The following is a 21,640-nucleotide window of genomic DNA, read 5'->3' as shown; positions in this document are numbered from 1 at the left end:
ATCATTTGTCAGCATTTGTCATTGACAACAAAACGGGGTTTAGATGTTTCAACAATAACATTCAGGTCCTCATCAAATTTAGCCTTCTTCAAATGATCAGAATATTCTACACTAGCAGAAACAAATTTACATTGTGACTACTCACTACAGCTTAGTTGCTGATGGGAGCATCCCAACAATTGGGGTGGGGGGGGGGGGGTAAGGCAACAAAGCTCCACAATATATAGCACTTGAATTGAAATCATATTGGTCCACCTAAATGATGCTACATGTGTTGGAATTAAACAATTTTACAGACCTAATATTCGTAAAATTGGTTGAAGACAAGCTAGAATCCCCTATTCATTGCCTGGCATGGTAGGAACAATAAGATGCTGTCCTTGTCCCTGCAAGATACGAACCCAAAGCAGCAAATCATCATTTTTCTGAAGAAAATCTAAAGTAATCATCATATCCAATTAGATGCAATTCTGATGCATTTCTTGCCAGTAATTTTTTGGCAAGAAATAGGAACAATTTCAAAAGAGAACCAGGAGATGCCAAACTCTACTGAGACAAGGTCAATGAACTTTTCTAAGCACTTTTAGCAGCATGATCACATCATGTCTTCGTCTAGTACTGGAGACGACTGGTTCCAAATCTTGATTTGTTTAACAATCATCTTAAATCTAGATAGAATTTAAGGTATGTTATCAATATTTTTATTTCCTTTTGGTAATATGTAACACTTCTTTCTAAATGAGCTGCACCCTCTTGGTGTGCCGTTCCTATTATTATAAATCTTTTTTCTCTTCCAAAAAAGGTGGAAATTTCAAGCAAAAGTACTAAAAAAAGGACAGCCTATGCTACACTTTGCACTAGCCTTGACAGAGTCTCCCAGATGCATCAGAACATGGAAAATTTTTAAATTTTCCAGTGACTGAGAACTGAGCTTATATTCAATCCACAAAATCTTCCGAACTAGCCACTAAAAGATCTTAGCCTCTTTCACTTTTATTTCAAAAAAAAAAAAAAAAAACAAAGAGATCCTAGCCTCTTTTGAAAATTTCCTGTCAGTCTACTAAAGTTTCTTTAAATGATAGCTGGTATCGTGAAATCTTGAAAATCAAACCTAATAGCAATCCCCATTCAAAGATTTAATACAAACTGTACAATCTGAAATGATATATCAAACTTTCCCCCACATTCAAAGATTCAATATAACCTGCAAACTCCGAAATGATATACTCAATCTTTAAATGATAGTCTACTAAAGTTTCTCTTACACAGGAATGATCCTTTTTTCTAAACATAACTTCTCTAAGACCATATGTTCTTTTTTTTTGGGGAAAAAATGAACAAAGGTGGCCTCTATTTACAGCATCTTTGAGACAATATTTTTCAAAGTACAGGGGAGTAAGGTGAACTTTACTACTAACTCTATTTAATAATTTTTAAAGAAATCTAACAAGGTAAAGTAGGGTTTATTAAACACTATTCTTAACCCTCAATGATCCAACAATCCAAATTGGAGGGTCGAGAAGCTTCATAATTCATTATACACAATATTTTTGGTAAAGTGACCTAATTACTTATTCTTTTCCTATTTGATAATATATATTTTTCATCTAAAGAAATACTTATTGTCATATTCATAAAATCTCTACCTTACTTTTGAAAACTTCCATTTGATCTTTTTACTATAGGTAACTTTCAGATAAAGGTTGGTTATGATTGTTAGGGTCAATTTATTTTATATTTGACTATTTGTTGGGTGGTTAAAAAAGAGAGGAACAGAAGAGTGTTCGAGGGGATTGATGGAGAGATGTCGAAAATTAGGAATAGATGGATTCACTATTTTGGTTCTTTAATTTTGAGTCATCATATTTATAGGATTGAGACTTTTGGGAATGTCATAAATACACTAACAGAGCTGTAAATATTTTGTAAATAGGTAGCATCCCTTTGGTACTGTTTATCTAATAAACATACTATCCTTTTTATTTTTTAAAAAATGATTATTAGGGTCCATTTGGCACGATTACTTCTTGAACTGTAAACTGCTAAAAGTGCTTTAAGAAAAGCTTTTAACAAACTTAAGAACGTGCTTTCACAACAAAACATAGTATTATATTTAATTAATTATGTTATAAAATTAATAGTAAATATTAAAAATAACAAAAAATTATAATTAATAATTATATTTTAAATTTAAAAATATTAAAATAATAAATTAGTGAAACATAGTCAATAAATATAAAAATACTTAAATTATAAATTAGCAAAACATAGCAAAAAACAAATTTGCTTCTACCTAAAAGAACTTCTGTTTTTTTAACATTTTGACGGACTTCTACTTCTTGGTAGCAGAAGTAAAAGCCCTGCTGGACATACACTTATCTTATTCAATTTTAAAAATCTTTATTTTATATTCTTCCTTAGGCTCCTAACCATAGTGTTTGAGAATAAGAAATTGATACAGTACAGCTCTCATAGACAATTTACCTTTAACCTTCATGGTCAAGTAATAGAAACAAAAACAAGTGCCTAACTAACCACCCAACATGTAAAACAGTTACAACTTCCTAATGTTCAAGCAAATCAACAAAACACATAAGGAATTGGAGTTAAAGTATATGCTTAACCTATCCATAACCATACACCATCCACTCTGCTGAGATCCGCCAACCATGACATACAACCACAACATGATTGAAATTGAAAATAAAGAACTTTAGCATCTGTTAATTTACATATTGTTTGTTTTCATAAGGAAAACAATTTTGAATGCATAAAAAAGTTTAAGTTGAGGGTAAGTATTAAAATCTCTATTTTTCTATTTTGTTTTCGTATTAATTTTACTCTCTCACAAAAGTCTTAGTTGATTATTCTTTTTATTTTATTTTTTCACATGTATAAAACATATGCATACACACACAGAGATTATTAGTTATAAGTGAAAATTTCAACATGTATGCATATTATATATACACATACATGTAAAAAGTAAGATTATTATGGGGAATGAGCCATATATATATTTGACAATGAAAATCATGTATACATGCCAATACACAAATGCTGGACTCAAGGGGGGGCACTGGTGATGGCCCCCTTTTGCCCCCTCTTAGTTCTGCCATTTTTTGTCATTTAAAGAAGCAATACATGATGATGTTCTAAATATCATTAAGAAATAGTCCAACACACAGGTGAACCAAAAAGCATATAGGACCAGTCTGCCTTGAGCTTAGGCGAACATGAGCAAATAGAAAGAAAGATATCTTTACATAACTTCATATTTCACAGAAATTCCACCAACACTCTTACTCCCTTGTGACAAGATAATAAGTTAAGCCTGAACTTAAAATACTTATTTAAGTCTCAATAAACCATGGTTGCTACTAGAAAGATACGATCAACATTGTATTTGATAATGCACCTCCCATGATAATGGAAATATAAGAATATGTGCATGTAGACACTTTATCTGGTCTGTAATAATATCTGAATTTTTTGGTGTTTGGTGGGTGTGTAATATGTACCTCCTCCATCCATGTGTGTGTGTGTGTGTGAGAGAGAGAGAGAGAGGCAGACAGACAAAGGAAAAGGGAAAGAAAGAGAGAAACACTTACTTGGTTATTGATGTAGTTCATAGATCCTTGAAGAGTGAACTGCAAAGCACATTCATCATCAGTCCAGAAAAGACAGTGACTAAGAAACTAAAAGAAGATAATGCATCATCAATGAAGAAAAGACAGTGAAGAAACTAAAAGTAGATAATGCTGATGTAAATCATTGGAGACAAAATAATCTGAAGCATGTCAATAAGATCACACCTGTGCATTTTGGCCAGGAAGACCTCCAACTGCATCCCTTTTAACAGAGCCATCTCCACCTCTAGCAGACCCCTTAGTATCACCCTGTCAAATTTTAAGATGAACAAATTTCAGTCTTAATGTGAAAAGAAGGCAATAAAGAGAAAAAAAGGGATATGTAGTAATATAACTACCTCCAACTGCGATAGCAGAATTATCCCCGAAAGATTGATGCCGCAGAAAAAGAAGACACATAGTCCGATTAGGTTTACAGAGATCAGGAAGTAATGAAATAAAGAAATCTCTTTGTTAGATAAAAACCTGAAGCAAACTAATTTGCTTCAATAATCACTGAAAGAGAGGAAACAGACAGTAGAATCAGAACCATATTCCCCTTTCCATAGTTAATATTTTCAACGAGTCAAAGATACTGAAGCCAAAAACGACCAACTCATCCTAGAAACTTAAGCATAAACCAAAACCAACAAGCAAATGAGCAGAAACTGAAAGATCACCAACCTCCCTGTATCTAGCCAGGTAAATCTTAAGTGGTTCAATATAATCCTCAAATCCCAATGTTGCCATTGCCCACAACAAATCATCGCCATTAATTGTCTTCCTCTTCTCCTTCTGACATTTGTCACTGGCCCTGCAAAAGAACCAACACGCCACGAAAAAGTAGGTTATATCTCAAATCAAAAAGCCAACTCCCGAAAAAACAACTAATATTCAGGAAAAGAATCAACCAATTCCGCGAAACACCAAACAACAATCATAAAGAACTTTGATTCTCAAGTAGTGTAATTTTTTTCTGAAGCTACATCCAGGGTATTGGATTTTTTTTTTTCTTTAGAAAAGGAATATCTATCAATATGAACATTAACTTCAAACACTTGGGTTAATAACAAAGTCCTCTATCCTAAAAAGACCAATCGCAAATTTTAGAATACTAGCAAAAGGAACCAAAAAACACCAGTTATTTACTTATTTATTTCACGAAAAGAATACATGTCTAATCTCTGGTGTCATATTCATATTCGCAAAAACTGCGGGCAAGTCCCAGAAACACCGAAAATCATATTAAACACCTCATAAAAGCAGCTAAACTTAACAATCCTTGCTTTCAATAAGCAGTAAGAATCACAATTCACCAATGGCACAGCATTTCACAACAGAGGAAATTAGAATAGAACATAGAGACCGAAGGAATTTCAACTTACTCGCTGGTAATGAAGCTGATGAACTCGGAGACGCATTCTTGAACAGTATCCTTAGCGTCCTTGGCGATCTTGCCGTTGGGAGGCAATGCCTTCTTCATGATCCGGCTTATATTGGCTATAGGCAGGTACCTGTCCTGCTCCCTTACACCTGAATGCGGGCTCTGCTCTCCGCCGCTCTCGTGGCTCCCTCCTGCCGGACTCGTCGGTGCGTCCGCCATCTCACTAAATCCCTACATTCCCCACTCCCACACAAACACGGCATTTCATACATAGTTACATCAAAACACACCGATAAACGCATTCAAATCATACGTCTCAGGCATATAAACACACAGATTAAAAAAAAAAAAAAAAGTCGATTGCATAGGAAAAAGAGACACGATTAGCGTTGTTGACACACAAATTTAACACAAGGAGGTAGCGAATTTCCACACATGTAAAGATAAACACAGACAATAAAACACACACATCTAATACAAGACATGAATTAACAGCGGATAAAAATGAAGAAGCGAGAGGAAGAAGAAATCGAAACCCTATAAGAGAGGGGAGATGAAGTTTTAAAAAGAAAGAGACAGTGATTACCCGTGAAAACAGAGAGAGAAGGAGGAAGAATTTGTATTTGGCGCGCGTTAGGGAGATGAAATTGTTTTTAGCGAGAGATGAAGATCTGACGATGGAGAAGAGAGGGAGGAGAGAAGCTGAAGAATGCGATGATGATGATGATGATGATGATGATGAAGAGAGAGAGATGGTGAGAGAGGGGTTATTTCTTTTTGGTTTTTGGAATTTTGTTTATCAAAACCGTTGGTTTGGAAACGAGTGGTCAGGAAGAGGTGTTGGCGAGTTATTTATACATGGTTGGAGTCCCCACACACACACACACACACACACACACACACACACACACACACACACACACACACACACACACACACACCCCTGTTCCGTTACCATCTCCAACCAATCACATTTTTCTTAATGGATTCTGCAAAAGTAGTTCAATTTATATTTGGACCACCAGTTCACCAAAATCTTATAAATTAATTCCAAGATTTTCAGGTCATGCTCGTAGTAATCATTAATATAACCTAGTGATTGTAAACAAATTATAAAAAAAAAAACAATATGAATTGAAATTATGCTAATCTTTTCAGATTTCAAATTTTTAACATTTCCGATAATTTTTTTTCCATTTATAACATAAATTTCCAAATAAATTCCAAAAATAAAGTCTGCTCTTTTCAATTACATGTCTCCAATAAATAAACTATGTTTTACCAGAGTTTATTCAGAAGTATATTTAATTTAATTATAAAAATTAAAAGTTAATTAAGTTTAAATAAATTTTAAATGATATTAAAGTAATAGGTATTAGATTATATTAATGTTCATATTTTTGTAGTGCATTTTTAAATAAATTTTACAAAAAAATTAGTGCCTGCATAGAAAATTTATGCCAAATTTGACGTGTTGTGATTTGGTTTTTCCTTATATTCAATATTGTAATTTTTTTTTATTATTTAATTCTCTTGGTTTAACATTAATCAAGTAATAAATACTCTAAGACAGAGTATGCAACATTTTTTAAATAAATTTAATAAACTATCAAAATCATTATAGGTTAAAAATTGTTTTTTATTAATTTAAATATTTATTTATAATTAACATTATCAAATCACCTATAAATAGAAAAATGTATAACAACTTTTTTGTAAAATTCAAGTGGAAACCTTTTAATTGTCTTTTAGGCAATAACCACAATGTTCAGTATCAAATCCATAAGATCAAAAATAAAGAATACACATGCTTACCAATTAAACCCAATAGCTCCCTTAACTGGACGAACTCTTGAAATGAATGCTATGTCAACAAAATTAAGCCTATAGTGAGTACATAACAGTATCTTATATACTTGTCCAGCACAGTATCCATAATGATGAGAATAGGGACAATATGAAAATTCCAGTAGATGAGTAGACTTTCAGAAACATACCGGCAAAAGATTTACATGAAATATCTTGAATTTCTCTTTGAATGGTAAACTTATCTTCCATCTATCCTTAATTTGGTCCCCTAATCACTAATCATCAATAACCTGGAATAAGGTTCAAACCTGCTATCCAGTCGGAAAACAGGTTCATATCCACCCTCACCTGGGAATAAGGTTCATGAAGATACAAGCTGTTTACTCCTCATTAGGGACAAACCTGCAGTGTATGGTTTTCGCATGGCAGCCAACAAAGATGGTTAAGACCAGACAAGCCATGGTCTGCTAACTGAAGTTGCTTAACAAATATCCTTCCTTTGCTGCTCTCTTTGTAATCTCCTTCTGCTCCCGAACCAACATACAAGGAAAAGAAGAAAAGTATCATCAGTGCTCTTTGTCATGTTTCCTGTGCTGAAGTGAGAACTAAAATCAGAACATGATAACATGTCATGCAAAGTGCCATGGCGGAGCTTTATTTTAAAGAGTAGTATTCATTCCTAAAAGCAATTATTCCTCATGATACAATGAATCAGAAATGCAATTGTTCAGTTTAGAGGACAGTTCAAGTAAGCAACGGCCTTACCTGGATTCTTTTTGTTACCATCCCAGCACCCTCCTGATTGTGATTCAACAAATGCAAAACATAAGAAAACAGCAAATTCTGAGCAACTCAAGATGGTGTATTATTGCACACAAGAAAAAAAAAAACTAGCCTTATTCGTAAGGCTAGAAAGAAAATCACACACCTTAAAACTCTTCTCCTCCCATGTTATTTCCTCCAAACATTTTGATTCCAACAAATTCCAAGATGTTGGAACCTTAATCATCTCCACATGCTGCAAAACTCTCAAGCTATCTGTATATTAATAACCCTACTTGTTCAGTATTGGTTGAGAAAAAGTAATAGGAATAGTCTTATGTTCTAACATTATGGCTCAACTGCATCAAAGTAGATCTAAATAGCATATTAAATGGGTTATTATCAATATATTGAAATTATAAAATTATAATATTTGCAGAGGTAGGGCTTCTTTGAGTGTCTATTTGGCAGTCAATAATAACTGAAGGACACTTAACGAGCTTGGACGGGTGCCATTTATTCATTTGGAAGTGACCCTAACCAAACGCACCACAGAAACTATAGGTAGATTTTCAATTTAGCCAATGGCCAGATCATCAATATGATAACCCACCGCATGCATTCATGGTATATTCTCTGCTCCAGGATTTGCTATGAATTGTTAGTGTCAAAATAATACATTTTGCCAAAGTGTAACAGAGAACGAAGAAGAATTATTATTTTTAAATAAAAAGTCTAGTTTACCACTAATTCACCAGCACTAAGAAGGTGTCATCTCATGTACAAAAGTATTTACATGTCACTTAGTATGATGTTAATAAAACCTCAAAATTCCTAAAAAAAAATTAATAGGATGCTCCATAACCAAAAAATCCAATATCTGAAATCATCTATCGCTAACTCTAATAAAATCCTCTTCCACCCTCCCGAAATAGAAATAATGCTGAATGAATTAATTATATATTTATTCGAAATTTTTCACTTTTTAGGGAATATTATGTAGTTTTATGTATTTAAGTATGGATAGTTAATGATTAAGGGATAAGGAAGTTAGACAAGGTAGTTAATAAATCCTGGAAATAACTTCTAGAGTAACTACCCTCCCATAGTAGTAAAATAGATTGCTGTCTCTTTTGATAGATTACGTATGAAGGAATTTATAAAAGTTTTTTGAGTACTTTTCTCACTCAAGGAGATCATTGGATTCTTTCTTAATCTACTCATATTTAATTCAAAATTAGGTAAAGGAAGAAAGACACATAAACATTCACAAATACCTACTGATCTTTATGTTCATTTACCCGTAACTTGATCTATCAGAAGGGAAATAACATCCTCTCGTGCTGCCTCCTCTGGTTGTTGTTCATTTAATCAACCTGTCATCTAGGATATAGAGGGCCTGTCGGGGTGTGGCTCGGGACTCCACCGGTGTGCCTTGGATTGGAATACGTGGGAGAGTCATTTGAGCTGGGAGACAATGAAAAATGGAACGGACTTTGCTAGCGGCAGGTAGTTTAAGTTTGTAACCAACAGATCCCATTTTTCTCAATGACCTTGCGAGGGCCTTAATAGAGTGAGCCAAGTTTCTGATTTGATCTAGCTGCGAGTGTCTGTTGCCTGTAAGGTTGCAGATGAACATAGACAGCTTCATGCAGACGGAAATTACAACCAATGCGGTGGGCATCAGCCGGTTGCTTATCCTGTTTTGTGCTCTTTAAAGGTGGAACTTTAGGATTTTGAAGCTATCTTCTCTGTCCTTGAGGTAGTCATTGAGAGTGAGAATAATGGAATCCACTGGACTGAGTGGGACATCAATACGGAATGGGCCACCAAGGGCCTCAAAATGGTGTATGGATGGTTATGTGATAGTGGTGTTCCACCAGAACTCCCCGAGCACTAACCAAGTAAACCAGCTTGTGGGAGTATTGTGACACAGGAAATGTAGATATGTTATGAGACATCTATTAACTACCTCTATCTGACCAACCATCTGCGGGTGCTAGGTTGTAGGTGAGGCCACGGAAGCTTCCTGTAGTTGGAACAGTTCTTGCAAAAAAAAATAAAAAACAGAGAAAAATTGAATCCTGGTCACTAATAATGGTGTCTGGCATGCTATCTAACTTAAAAATGGCCACTGTAATTGCTGAGTGGAAAGGATGGGTCAGTTCCAGGAAGTGAGTGTATTTGGGGAATATGTTTTTATCATAACTACCTAGACAATTTCAAACTTGCAACTGCCTTCTAACTGACATTGACAAGTGTCAGTCAGCTGGTGGCAGTGGTAAAATTATTTGTAGCAGCAAAAAAACACACAACATAAACACACTTCGTCCTACATAATCCGAAATAAACTGAAATCTGTTTCTTCCTACTCCAATAAACCATATTAAATGTGTACAGGTGTAACCAACTAGAAAAAATATGAGCACTAAAAGGTTTTACTTGTGATGAAGGCCTCCTCCCAGAATTCAAACTTTGACCACGATGGTGCGATCTCACGTATTGGAATTCCCTCGCTCAGACACACTCTGCAGAGCTTGGAAAGTTTCAGTAAATAAAAATTCTAACAATAATGTCAATAGTCTATTCTAGTCAACTTATGCTGATGAGGAGTATAAGAAGTCCTAAAAAAGGAAAAAGCATGTGGCAAGCAGCAGCTTCATTTTGCAAAAAGCAGCATGACAATCAAATCTGGAAGAAATGGGATTTTCTTTTTTTTTTTTTTAATATAAAATATTGAACTAGGATTTTACTAAAACTTCATTAATAAAAAGTTCTACTCCGATGAACCTAAAAATTGGCACCTTGTTTTGCTTCTTGACACTATGGCTTAAACTTGTATCAACCATGGATTACTAATGGATTACCTTCAATATGCATCATACGCATTTTCTGTATTCGTAATTGCAAAGATTCTTCAAAATTGCTTGAGAAGAAAAAACAATTAATCATAAACAAAATAATGTGAACTTAGTTGCAAAAGTAAAGCAATGAAATTCTTTATTCTCAAAGGGAAAAAAACCTTTATTATTGTTGTGAAAAATAACCTAATTGAATTTGATCATTTGCTGCTCATTGACCAAATCTTTTCAGTACTTAAGAAGAATAAACTTTAGAGTCCAGAAGTAGAGCATACTCAATGACCAATTCTCGAATAACACCCGGAAGCACCCCATCACTGATAGGAGCTGTTTGCACTTCAAAGGAATATGTACTGTTGCACTCATGTGAGTATCTTCCCTCAGCTTCACTGTTATCCTAAAAGCAAATTCCAAAAGCATTTTAAGATTAAAACTTAACAACAAACATGAGTGAATTACATGAACATTATTGCCACATAAATGACAACAAATACAATGCCTCATAAGTCCTGGGTCATCTCAAGACTTGCTAGGAGTAACAAGTCAATCTAGCTTTCCATTTGATACCAAAATCTACATGAATCAACATTATAGTTTATAATTTGAAAATGGCTACCAACATGACTGATAATAAATAGTTTCATCCATTGGAAATTTAGAAGGCTAAATTAAGGTACACTAAATTGTAATTCAGTAATCTTTGACACCAGTTTCTCCATTAATTTGAATGCACATTCAAATTTGACCATATTTCAAAACAAACAAATCTTGTTAGATGCCTTTGGATCATCACTATTTTTGAACTAATATTATAGACCCAAAAGAGAAACCACCTCATGTTGGAAATAAATGTTAAACTTAATTTTTCAAGACCAAAACAACTATGAAATGGTTACCAGCTCGTATAGAAGACTTAAATAAGCGTAAATAATTTTGTTACCAGAAGATTTCTCTGATAAAAGGAATAGAAGAAGAAAAACCTGTGCTTGTTAAATCTCATAATGAAGAACTACCAAAGAGGGCACACTTTGGACCTTGGAACTTTCAACTTGTCAATCTCAAAACACCTAAAAGAAAATCACAAACATCAATCACCCACCTTTTGACAAACGACGAAAAAGTTTGTTATGCAGCCTTCAAGTATGTGATCACCATCATTCGAAAGCAAAAGCTCAGTCACCAGAGGAGGTCTCAACTTCTCCAGAGGCTTCCTTAGCCTGTACAGAATACAGAATTCATCCTAATCACAATTCAGATAATGCACCAAAGCAAGAAGAACATTAAAGACACTCAAAACACTCCTAAAGTTTCCTAATAAAGAAAGCAAGGCAGATATTGAGATTACGAACATTAAACTTCACATTTAAGACAAAAAGAAGAACTTCCCACCATCTGATGGTAATCCAACTTAGCTAACTACTTGTGAGTAATTCTTATGTCCTCATTTGAATTCAAACCAGTATACCACATTCTTTTTTTATCTTAACAATCTAGTTTGACAGCTGAAAGGAAAATGCATGGATGAGCATGCTGCAGCAAGCCCAAAAGCGCATACCCATTACCACGCCAAACTAATGAATTGAACACTGTGGTCTGAATAAGTGACTCTCATGGAAGCACAGCTCGGGAAAAAAGTTTCTCTTTTTTTCTCAACAATTCAATTGACCAAAACCCTAGAAATGCAAAGAAACCAACCTTACCCAATCTGAATACTTGGCAACCGCAACCTCCCTACCATAACCCACCAAAGCCAAATGCGCCCCATTTCCTTCAACACCAAACAAACCAGGGACATAAGTTCCAATATGCACATTCACATCAAAAACCCTATCGACTCTTTCTCCATCCAGGTCCTGAACTCCATAGAATTTCTCCACATCGCAGCTGACAAGAGCCGTGACCGCCAATTCCTCGCCATCGCTCCTCCTGCTCTCTCTCAACGCAACTTTCAACGCCTTGCTCATTGAATCGTTTACCAAGCTTGGAATGCCCGATATCCATACAGATGGGTCTATCGAGAACGATGACAGCGAACAATGTGGTGTCGTCTCGTAGGGCTTGAATAAGAGTCGAGGTTTCGAGTTCAAGAGAATCCTTGCTGAATTCGCGAGTCTCCGGAGATGCCGTTCCCAGAACAAGAGGCATGAAGCATTGTCATGGGTTCGAGTAGTCGTGTAAGCACCTGTTCGAAGTGGATAAACTAGTGACTGAAACTGAATTCAGAACTTCGTTATGTTTATACTTTTATGAGTTTGGTATTCTAAGAAGAAAGGCACGAGGACTGCAGGAAGGAACCTTACCTGGATGTGACTCGAGGAAGGTGGCGACTGGAGGAGTGTCGGAGGAGCGCGAAACGACGCCGTTGCTGAATACGAGCCTGAAACTCGACATCTTTATTCTGGAAGGCCAAAAAGAACAAAAAAACGGAGTTGTAGTATTATAATTCAAAACTTAACAGCAATATGTTTGGGAAAAATTAAATTGTTCAATTTTTTTTTTTAATTTTTAGACTTAAAAAAAACTATAGTAAATGGTCAAAACTTAAAATGACTGTAATCATTTAAGAATTTTATATATTTATTATATTTGTAATTAAACATACTACTAAATTAATTAATTAAATTCTATGCCTGCTATATTAAGATATTTAATAAATTTATTATTAAAATTCACTTTTTATGGCAAAAGATAAAAATTTCTATTTACTACTGTTAACTGTCCTTCTCAGCCCACTGAACAGAAACTTCAAACATAACATCTCTTGTTACTTATTATAACAAAATTTATTTTTGTTTCAATTTGCAGACATATATATATATATATATTTATATTTTAGTCTTCAACAAAATGCTCTTTAAAAAAAAAAAAAAAGATATTTATAGGCCGTAAGTGTAATCTCTATGTTAAAAGGGCTGAAAGAGTTCAGCCCAATTGCCCAAGCCCATGGGTAGGAAAGAAATGGATTGCTTGCGACAAAAATAGGTGACATGTCTAAAATGTGTGCTTGTGTATATATATGTATGAATTTGTGTAATAGGTTAATAATGATTTTGTTGAGATGTATTTGTGGTGTAGATAGTGTAGATACACTATTATTTCGGAAAACGTATAAATACCTTGTTTTAACCTTCAAACTCTCTAAACTATATATTTTTCATTCTTATAATCCTAAAATTTATCTTTCATCGTCATTGCATTCTTCCTTTATGTGTCCATTAGTTTTTTTTTTCATCATTTTATGCTTGCTTCATAGATCTTTTTAAGTTTTAGTTGAGAGAAGAAGAAAAAAGGTTTTCTCACCATTAGAGAGAAGACACAAGTGCTTATTGCATGGTATCATAGTACTTAGATAGAGAGTGAGCATTAAAATCATACAGCTACTCAACCAAATGCATTATTTTTAAGTGCAATCATCTTAAATCTCTCGAATCTGAGTAGTTCATACTACAACGGAGTGAATAAAAGCCCTCGTGCACTCCTAGTCACTCAAAATTAATTGAAGCGAACAATTATCATACCTAGGTCATATAAATGAAAAGAGTATTGTGAATCAAGAATAAAATAGGTTTGTTGATATGAGCTTGAGAGAACCAACAGATCCTTCAGATCCTTTGATGGAGCATTGGTTATGATATAACGACGTCGTTATCACTTGGATCCATAATACCCTATTTGTTGATAGAAAGTGCATGACATTTTATCTAACATAATGCATTAGCTACGGCTCAAGCTAAAGTAGAGGCTTGTGCAGCAAAATGCACCAAAAATCTATATGGTAAAGCAGGAAATCAACCAATCTCATAGAAATCCAAGGTTTTTAGGGGTTTATTTTTCAAAACTAAAGGGTTCATTTGATGAATAGAAGAATTATGAGCTGATGTCAAATTGCATATGTGGGGGACTTAATACAATAGTTGATTATCAACAAATAGATTGTTTGATGAAGTTTTTGATGGGTTTTGATGAATCAAGCATAGACCCGATGAGTGTAAATAAGTGTACAAAATCAAATACAATACAAAGGGTACACTTGATGGGTAAAAAACTAGACTTATAGACAAGGGTTAATTTCAAAGAAGGGATTAAATTACTTTGAAATATTTTCTCTGGCGGTAAAAATTGTATATGTATGATTACTTCTTTCCTTAACAGTAGTTCATGGATGGTATCTTAGATAATCTAATGTCAGGAATGCATCTATACATGGTGATCTGAATAAGGAACTATGCATAGAGACATCACTTGCATATCCTGGTTAGATAACATAAAAGATATGTAGATTAATGAAGAGGTTATATGAATTTAAGCAAGTTTTAAGACAATATTATGTTAAATTCTTAAACTTAATTGTCAAACAAGGATTCACATAATGCAAATCTAATTATAGTTTATTGGTGAGAATGAATATGAGAGACTTTACAGCAGTACTAGTATATGTAGATAACATAATTGTGGTCAATTAAACAGTAATCAAATGATTGGTAAATTGAAATAAATCATGAATAAGTAATTCAAAATTAAAGATCTTAGAAACTTGAAGTACTTTTTGGGCATTAAAGTAGCTAGGATGAAAGGGAGGATTCGCAATTATCATAGGAGACATGCATTATATTTGCTGAAGGATATTAGAATATTAAGAGGAAAAATATCAAAGGTTCTCTTAGATCAAAACGTTAAGTTATCAAAAGAAGGTGGTGAACCTATCACTAATCCAACCATGTAAAGAAGACTCATTAGGAAATTGTTGTATTGAACCATAACAAAACTAGATATAGCCTACTCTTTACAACTGATAAGCCCTGTACGAACACGAAATATATGGATTGAGTTGCCCATGTTGTAGACCCAAGACATAGTAAAAAAGAATAGGAAAAACATGAACCAGTCAACCTAGAAAAATCTGCCCAGTTAAGGATTTTTAATTGTTGTGGAATTATTGTGATTTCTTTTTTATTTTGTTTCAATTATGTAAGCGTAGAAGTAGGAGTTTTGGTTCTTTCTTCTTGTATTTAAATGTAGTGCAAATGAATTAAAAAGGCAAATCAATTTTTTCCAAAAAGAAACCCAAACAGCGTTGTTTCTCACTGTAATTAGAAACACCCAACCTCTTGTTTGTTCTTCTTACTCTGATCGGGACCTATTAACAACTTCTGAACAATTTAAGGAAAAGCTTACAGATAAGTCTTTAAATGCAGTATACACGGATCAAGGCATATTAAATGCGTTTATTGGAGATAGATTATTCTATCCTCGTTCAACAGAGTTAAAATTAAATTACTATAGTAATAGTGATTAGGTAGGATGTTTGGGCACAAGAATGTTAGTCACAAGATATTGTATTTTTCTTGATGTCTCTTTAATCTTCTAAAAATCAAAGAACCAACAAACGGTCTTAAGATCATTAATTGAAGCATAATACAAAGCCATGACAAGTATGTGTTGTGAATTGACATGGATTTACTGGTTGCTTTTGGGATTAATAATTCAAGACTTACAACATTATATTGTGATAATAAGACCGCAAGACATATAATGATCAATGTGGTATTTTATGAAAGAACAGAGCATGTTGAACTTGACTATTACCTGGTATAAAAGAAGGTTTAGGTGTTAGGTTCCAGTCAGATTGAAGTTAGAAATCAGAAAGCTTTTCTTCTTAAGGTGAGAAAATTACTTGAATTTTCTTGAAAAACATGGTCCGCCCCTTTTATTCAAGAACTGTAGCTTTTAAATACAAAAAAATGAAACAACACGCTTCCTACTTTTAAGGAACTGATAAGGATAAAAATCAAAAGAAAATGATAAAGGAAAAATGTAGTTACTGCGGACGTGGAGAGTTGAGGATGGTGGCTTGACCGAGACAATATGCATATTTTCCTTTCTTCTTTTGATCTGCGGTGTGTGGGTTTATCATTGCCTCTCCTTTTTTTAGAACCTTGTCCTTAAGGTTCAGGTGGCCTTGGTCTCTCCATTTAGCCAGGTTTTGTAGACTCGATATCTTCTTCCTCTTTGTGGCCTTCTAGAAGCAATAGTTGGGGTCGACGACATCTGTTCCCAAATGTAAATTTTTCGTCATAGTGGAAGCACAACCCTTATGCTCGTCGGCGTTGTGCTTCTTTCCAGGATAATCAATTGGGCGCAGCAGCTATCGTTGTTAGGGCTCGTGTGGCTTGATCAGGTAGGGAAGATACTTGCTGATCGGGTTGAGTCTACCCTGCCCATCTCAGCTTATCTTAATGGCCCAGCTGCTCCTCATGTATGTGAGCCAGACTTATTGCATCTTTTAGCGTTCTGGGCTTAAACATCCTTATGTCATCTACGATTTCGAGCTTGAGTCCACCAATGAAAGTACCTACGAGGGCCTTTTGGGTCCAACCCTGAACCCAATTACCCAACCTTTTAAATTCTTTTTGATAGTCTCTCAGCGAGCTCAATTGGCATATTTTGGATAAGACCTCATCAAAATCTTCATACTCCATCAATCTAAAATGGGCCTAGAGTTCTTTAGTGAACCTGGCCCAAGTCACCACTCGGTCGTCTTCCCTGTACGCCCTTTGCAACCATTGCCACCATTAATTAGCCTCCCCTCCAAGGTGGAAGGCGGTTAATAAGACTTTATGGTGGTCAGTGGTGCCTTGGAATTGAAAAAACTGCTCGACCCTATTGAACCACTCGGTGGGTTCATCGCCGGCATATGTCAGGAAGTCCAGTTTAACCAGCTTCGAGTAAAACCCCTTGTTACCTCGTGTTTGGTTATTCGTCTTCTTTTCTTTTGTTAAGTCGTATTGGTCCCAGTCACCCTAGAGAGTGGCTTATGGAGCCCTCACGGCTCGACATAATGGTGTCTGAAAGGCGCAACAAGTTCTCTTCAATCAACCGCAGCTTATTGGCTATTCCCACTTCCAAACGACTCATACTATCCTGCAAGCCACCCAGCCCGACCTCAAGTTTTTCAATCCATGTTTTGTTCGACGCCATGAAGGTCTATGTAGCTGATATTTAAACCTCGCTTTGATACCAATGTTAGGTCTCAGTCATATTGAAGTTAGAAATTAGAAAGCTTTTCTTCTTAAGATGAGAAAATTACCTGAACTTTTGTGAAAAATATGGTCTACCCCTTTTATTCTAGAATTGCAGCTCTTAAATACAAAAAAATGAAACAACACATTTCCTATCTCTAAGGAATTGATAAGGATAAAAATCAAAAGAAAAGGATGAAAGAAAAATGCAATTATTGTGAACGTGGGGAGTTGAGGATGGTGGCTTGACGGAGTCGACAGTATGCATGTTTTTCTTTCTTCCCTTGATCTGCAGTGTGTGGATTTATCATCAGATTAGGAGCATTGTTATAAGGCATTTGAGAAGTAAATAATAGTTTACAATCATGTTTACCAAAACATTATCAAATGGACTATTTAGCCAACATATGATCGAGATGAGAGCAGAAAATGTCGACTCTCTCTCTTAATGGACAATGTAAAAAAGGTTAAAAAGATCATGAGCCATATCATCCAAGCCCATAGGTAGTAAAGAGATGGACTACACAAAAAAGATGACACACTTAAATTGAGTGCATTTGTATATATGTATGTATAGGTGTGTTAGGTTAATAATGATTTTCCTAAAGTGTATTTATAGTGTTGGTACACCAATATTTTGGGGGATGTAGAAATATTTTGTCTTTATTTTTCATTCTTACAATCTTAGGTTTCTCTCTCGTTGCTGCTACACTTCGTTTTTCCTTTGTGTGTTCCTCAATTTTCTTTTCACATCTTGTACTTGCTTCACAAATCCTAGTAGATCTAGATCGAGAGAAGAAAAAAGAATGATTCCTTGCACTATATCATATTCTTCTTATTTATTACAGCTAAATCTATTTATGTTTTAATTTACAAACATACATATATGTTAAATTTTTAACAAAATTCGAGTTACAATTATGATTAGTTCAATTTTTTAAAAAAAATAATAACTAAGCCTTTTTATAAATATGTTTTTTAAATTGATCATGATGCGAATATTAAATAAAAAGCATATAACAAAAATATATGATTATATTAAAAAAAAAAGAAGAACAATTAAGTAACTATGAAGCAAAATTACATAACAATTTCTATCCTATGATCTTTATCTATTGCAGCTAAATTTATTTTTATTTTAATTTATGAACATACACACATATTAAATTTTTAACAAAGTTCAAGTTATAGTTATAATTAACTCAATTTTCTTTAAAAATAATAAGCAAACCTTTTTATAAATATTTTTTAAATAGGTAATGATGAGAATATTAAATAAAAATAGATATAAAAAATATTCGATTATGTTAAAAAATAAAAAAAAGAAGAACAATTAAGTAATTATGAAGCGGAAGAACATACAAATCTCTATTTTTATCTATTGCAGCTAAATTTGTTTCCGCTTTAATTTATAAATATACATATTTGTTAAATTTTCAACAACGGTAGAGTTATAATTATGATTGGCTCAATTTTCTTTAAAAAAATAATTAAGTGTTTTTATAAATATATTTCTTAAATCAGTCATGACGCGAATATTAGATAAAAATATAGATAACATAAATATATGATTATGTTAAAAAATAATTGAAAAAAAAAATAATTAAATAACTATGAAGCATAAGAACATAAAAATCTTTATCCTATGATTCTTATCTATTGTAACTAATTTTTTTTCTGTTTTAATTTATAAATATACGTACTTATTAAATTTTCAACAAAATCTGAGTTATAATCACGATTATAGCTCAATTTTTTAAAAAAAAAATGATCGAGCTTTTTTATAAATATATTTCTTAAATTGGTCATAATACGAATATCACACAAAAAAGTAGATAACATAAATATGTAATTATATTAAAAAATAATAAAGAAAGAATAATTAAGTAATTATGAAGCATAAGAACATAAAAATTTTTATCCTGTTATTGTAGCTAAATTTATTTCCGTTTTAATTTATGAATATACAATTAAATTTTCAACAAAGTCGGAATTATAATTATGATTAGTTCAATTTTTTTAAAAAAAATAACCGAATTTTTTTATAAATATATTTCTTAAATTGGTCATAATGTGAATATTAGATAAAAAAAAACAGATAACATTAATATAAGATTATGTTAAAAAAATAAAAATAAAAGCAATTAAGTAAGAAAAGGAAGAACATAAAAATATATAGGAATTCAACATGTAGTTAAGTGAATATAAAATATATATATATATGATGTTTTTATTTTTATTTTTATTTTTTTTCCAATTTTATGTTAGATCAAGATGGAACAACTTATTTATTATTTCTTAGAAATAATTAACTAAGTAACCAAAGGTATCATGATCCGATATCTCCAAAAAAGAAATCTAATTTAAATTATGATACATTTAGTAGTACAACTACTAGCGTGGTGGACTGCCATTTTACTCTACCAATAAAACATAGCCAAATCAGCACAGTCAAAATATTAAAAAGAAAAACAAATGTCCTCACCCAATCATAACTGTACCGTCCTGAATAGTCAAAAAGTCAAACAGAGAAAAAACATGTAAGACCGTTATCTTCCCCGAGCTTAACACAGAAACTCCAGCAATAACTTCCATTTCTGCAATCAGTGTAACAAAAATGGTGTCTCTTCGAAACAACACTTACTTCATTGCCAAAAGTTACAACCTAAAATGAAACCTCCTCACCTCTATAAACAAACCCATCACACCATTTCATCAAATATTACTTCTCTCCAAAAACCATGGCCGCCGGTTCCTCCTCCTCCACCACCCCAACTTCATCCTCAATCTCTATAACACAGCAGGAGTTCAACATGTTCCACAACATTGACCGTCAGCTCTTCATGAGGCTAATCCTCGGTCTGGGGCGTGAGCAGGGCCAAGCCATGCAGATCGTGGCTCTATTCATCTGGCTCGAGCAGGCTGGCAAGGCTCGAAACCTGGTGGCCAACCTGGTGCCAATACCCGACACGCTGCTCAACTCCATAGCCGACGAAGCTGTTCTAATCTTAAACTGCATCGAGAACGAAAACTACGTTTCGTTCGCCATGAAAAACAGCAATAATAACAACGTGAAGGATGAAGGTATCCCGCTGATCCAGTCCATGACGACAAAACCAGGACTTTCTCTGAAGTTCTTGCACGACAATCGATTCGCCGTACTTCGGGGGGTCACAAGAAACTTGAACGAGGTTTGCGTGAGAGCATTCAGAGACATAGTTCTCAAAACGTCGCCTTTGACGATGTACCAGTATCATCATCATAATGAAGCCGACCACATGAAGATGATGATGAAGAATCAACTGAATCCTTACTACGGTCCTGTTATGAGTCCGATGTTTCCACCAGTTCAGTTTGGCCACTATGGTCAACATCATCAGAGCAACATTAATGGGTTATATGGGTTTAATAATAATTATATGGGGATGAATATGATGATGAACGGCAGTGGTGTTCCACATGATCAACTCTTGAGAGGAAATGGCGATATGAGTTTGAAAGCTTATGAGCTTGAAGCCATGAAAGAGCTAGTTAATGAGGAGATTGGAGATATGTTGAATCGGATAAAAATGAAGGTAAATGATGATGAAGACCAAGAAGAGTTGCCACAGGATGAACGAACTGTTTTCTTAACATTCTCGAAAGGATACCCTACTTCAGAAGAGGAAGTTAGAGAATTCTTCACCCGGTAACTCTTCTCTAATCATCTTTATGCGTTTGTTTACATAAAGTAAAATGATTTTATCACTTACTAATTGGGTGAAAATGAAATGAAGGAATTTTGCGGAGTGCATAGAGACAATTGTCATGCAAGAGGTGGATGATGAGACGCAGCCGCTGTATGCGAGACTGGTGCTGGAATCTGCAGCGAGAATGGATGATGTACTTCAGGGAGCGCCAAAGAGGAAGTTCTCCATCAATGGGAAGCATGTTTGGGCCAGAAAATTTGTGCGTAAAACTTTCAAGCCGCCATCTTTGGCTTCTACTGCACTTTCTCAATAGCCAGCACCATCGCCTCTTTAAAATTTTAATTTAATTTTAAATTCAATAAATGATATTATTATTTGCTAATGAATTGGAGTTTTCTAGTTAATTATTTTGGTGGAATAATTTCTTTGAATTTCCATCGCTGGGAAGTTTAGAATCCTGCAGAGACCGAACATCATTTTATGTAAT

At 34.1% G+C, this 21,640-nt stretch overlaps 3 protein-coding genes across 8 annotated transcripts; 1 reads left to right on the top strand and 2 right to left on the bottom strand.

Annotated features, from left to right (window-relative positions):
• Window positions 1-46: 46 nt before the first annotated feature.
• LOC110824235 (nuclear transcription factor Y subunit B-1-like) lies at window positions 47-5,845 on the bottom strand. Its single transcript, XM_022054811.2, has 7 exons — window positions 5,600-5,845; window positions 5,015-5,244; window positions 4,314-4,443; window positions 3,989-3,994; window positions 3,816-3,899; window positions 3,612-3,650; window positions 47-386 (listed from the first exon to the last, which is right to left on the bottom strand). The coding sequence occupies exons 2-7, from the start codon at window positions 5,230-5,232 to the stop codon at window positions 339-341; spliced, it is 525 nt and encodes a 174-aa protein (XP_021910503.1). The 5' UTR covers window positions 5,233-5,244; window positions 5,600-5,845; the 3' UTR covers window positions 47-338.
• A 979-nt stretch (window positions 5,846-6,824) lies between these two features.
• Window positions 6,825-12,899, bottom strand: LOC110824162 (D-aminoacid aminotransferase-like PLP-dependent enzymes superfamily protein). 6 transcript variants are annotated; one of them, XM_088213029.1, is made up of 8 exons: window positions 12,746-12,899; window positions 12,141-12,627; window positions 11,545-11,662; window positions 10,721-10,842; window positions 10,027-10,112; window positions 7,751-7,860; window positions 7,588-7,620; window positions 6,825-7,346 (listed from the first exon to the last, which is right to left on the bottom strand). In XM_088213029.1, the coding sequence occupies exons 1-8, from the start codon at window positions 12,834-12,836 to the stop codon at window positions 7,290-7,292; spliced, it is 1,104 nt and encodes a 367-aa protein (XP_088069155.1). In that variant the 5' UTR covers window positions 12,837-12,899; the 3' UTR covers window positions 6,825-7,289. The 6 variants fall into 6 exon arrangements, 1 of the variants encoding a protein (XP_088069155.1); XR_015816910.1 differs by lacking the exon at window positions 6,825-7,346 and adding an exon at window positions 10,452-10,510 and having other exon boundaries at window positions 7,599-7,620; window positions 8,886-10,112; XR_015816906.1 differs by lacking the exon at window positions 6,825-7,346 and adding an exon at window positions 8,886-9,630 and having other exon boundaries at window positions 7,600-7,620.
• Window positions 12,900-20,161: 7,262 nt separating this feature from the next.
• LOC148268713 (uncharacterized) lies at window positions 20,162-21,466 on the top strand. Its single transcript, XM_088214640.1, has 2 exons — window positions 20,162-21,152; window positions 21,241-21,466. The coding sequence occupies exons 1-2, from the start codon at window positions 20,206-20,208 to the stop codon at window positions 21,464-21,466; spliced, it is 1,173 nt and encodes a 390-aa protein (XP_088070766.1). The 5' UTR covers window positions 20,162-20,205.
• Window positions 21,467-21,640: the final 174 nt, after the last annotated feature.

This window comes from Carica papaya, chromosome 2 (genome assembly GCF_054855325.1).
Source record: "Carica papaya isolate Zhongbai chromosome 2, ASM5485532v1, whole genome shotgun sequence".
In the NCBI taxonomy this organism is placed as follows: domain Eukaryota; kingdom Viridiplantae; phylum Streptophyta; class Magnoliopsida; order Brassicales; family Caricaceae; genus Carica; species Carica papaya.
The sequence above is the reverse complement of the archived record's forward strand: the minus strand, read 5'-3'. Positions and strand labels throughout refer to the sequence as shown.

Coding starts and splice junctions, on each gene's coding strand:
- LOC110824235 (XM_022054811.2), bottom strand. CDS start 5,232: ATGGCGGACGCACCGACGAGTCCGGCAGGAGGGAGCCACGAGAGCGGC. Junction 4,444..5,014: donor ATCAGCTTCATTACCAGCGA/GTAAGTTGAAAT, acceptor GTTCTTTTGCAG/GGCCAGTGACAAATGTCAGA. Junction 387..3,611: donor TGAACTACATCAATAACCAA/GTAAGTGTTTCT, acceptor CGTATCTTGCAG/GGACAAGGACAGCATCTTAT.
- LOC148268713 (XM_088214640.1), top strand. CDS start 20,206: ATGGCCGCCGGTTCCTCCTCCTCCACCACCCCAACTTCATCCTCAATC. Junction 21,153..21,240: donor GTTAGAGAATTCTTCACCCG/GTAACTCTTCTC, acceptor AATGAAATGAAG/GAATTTTGCGGAGTGCATAG.
- LOC110824162 (XM_088213029.1), bottom strand. CDS start 12,836: ATGTCGAGTTTCAGGCTCGTATTCAGCAACGGCGTCGTTTCGCGCTCC. Junction 10,113..10,720: donor ATTCGAGAATTGGTCATTGA/GTATGCTCTACT, acceptor CAAGCTCTGCAG/AGTGTGTCTGAGCGAGGGAA. Junction 7,621..7,750: donor GGGAGGAGAAGAGTTTTAAG/GTGTGTGATTTT, acceptor AATCACAATCAG/GAGGGTGCTGGGATGGTAAC.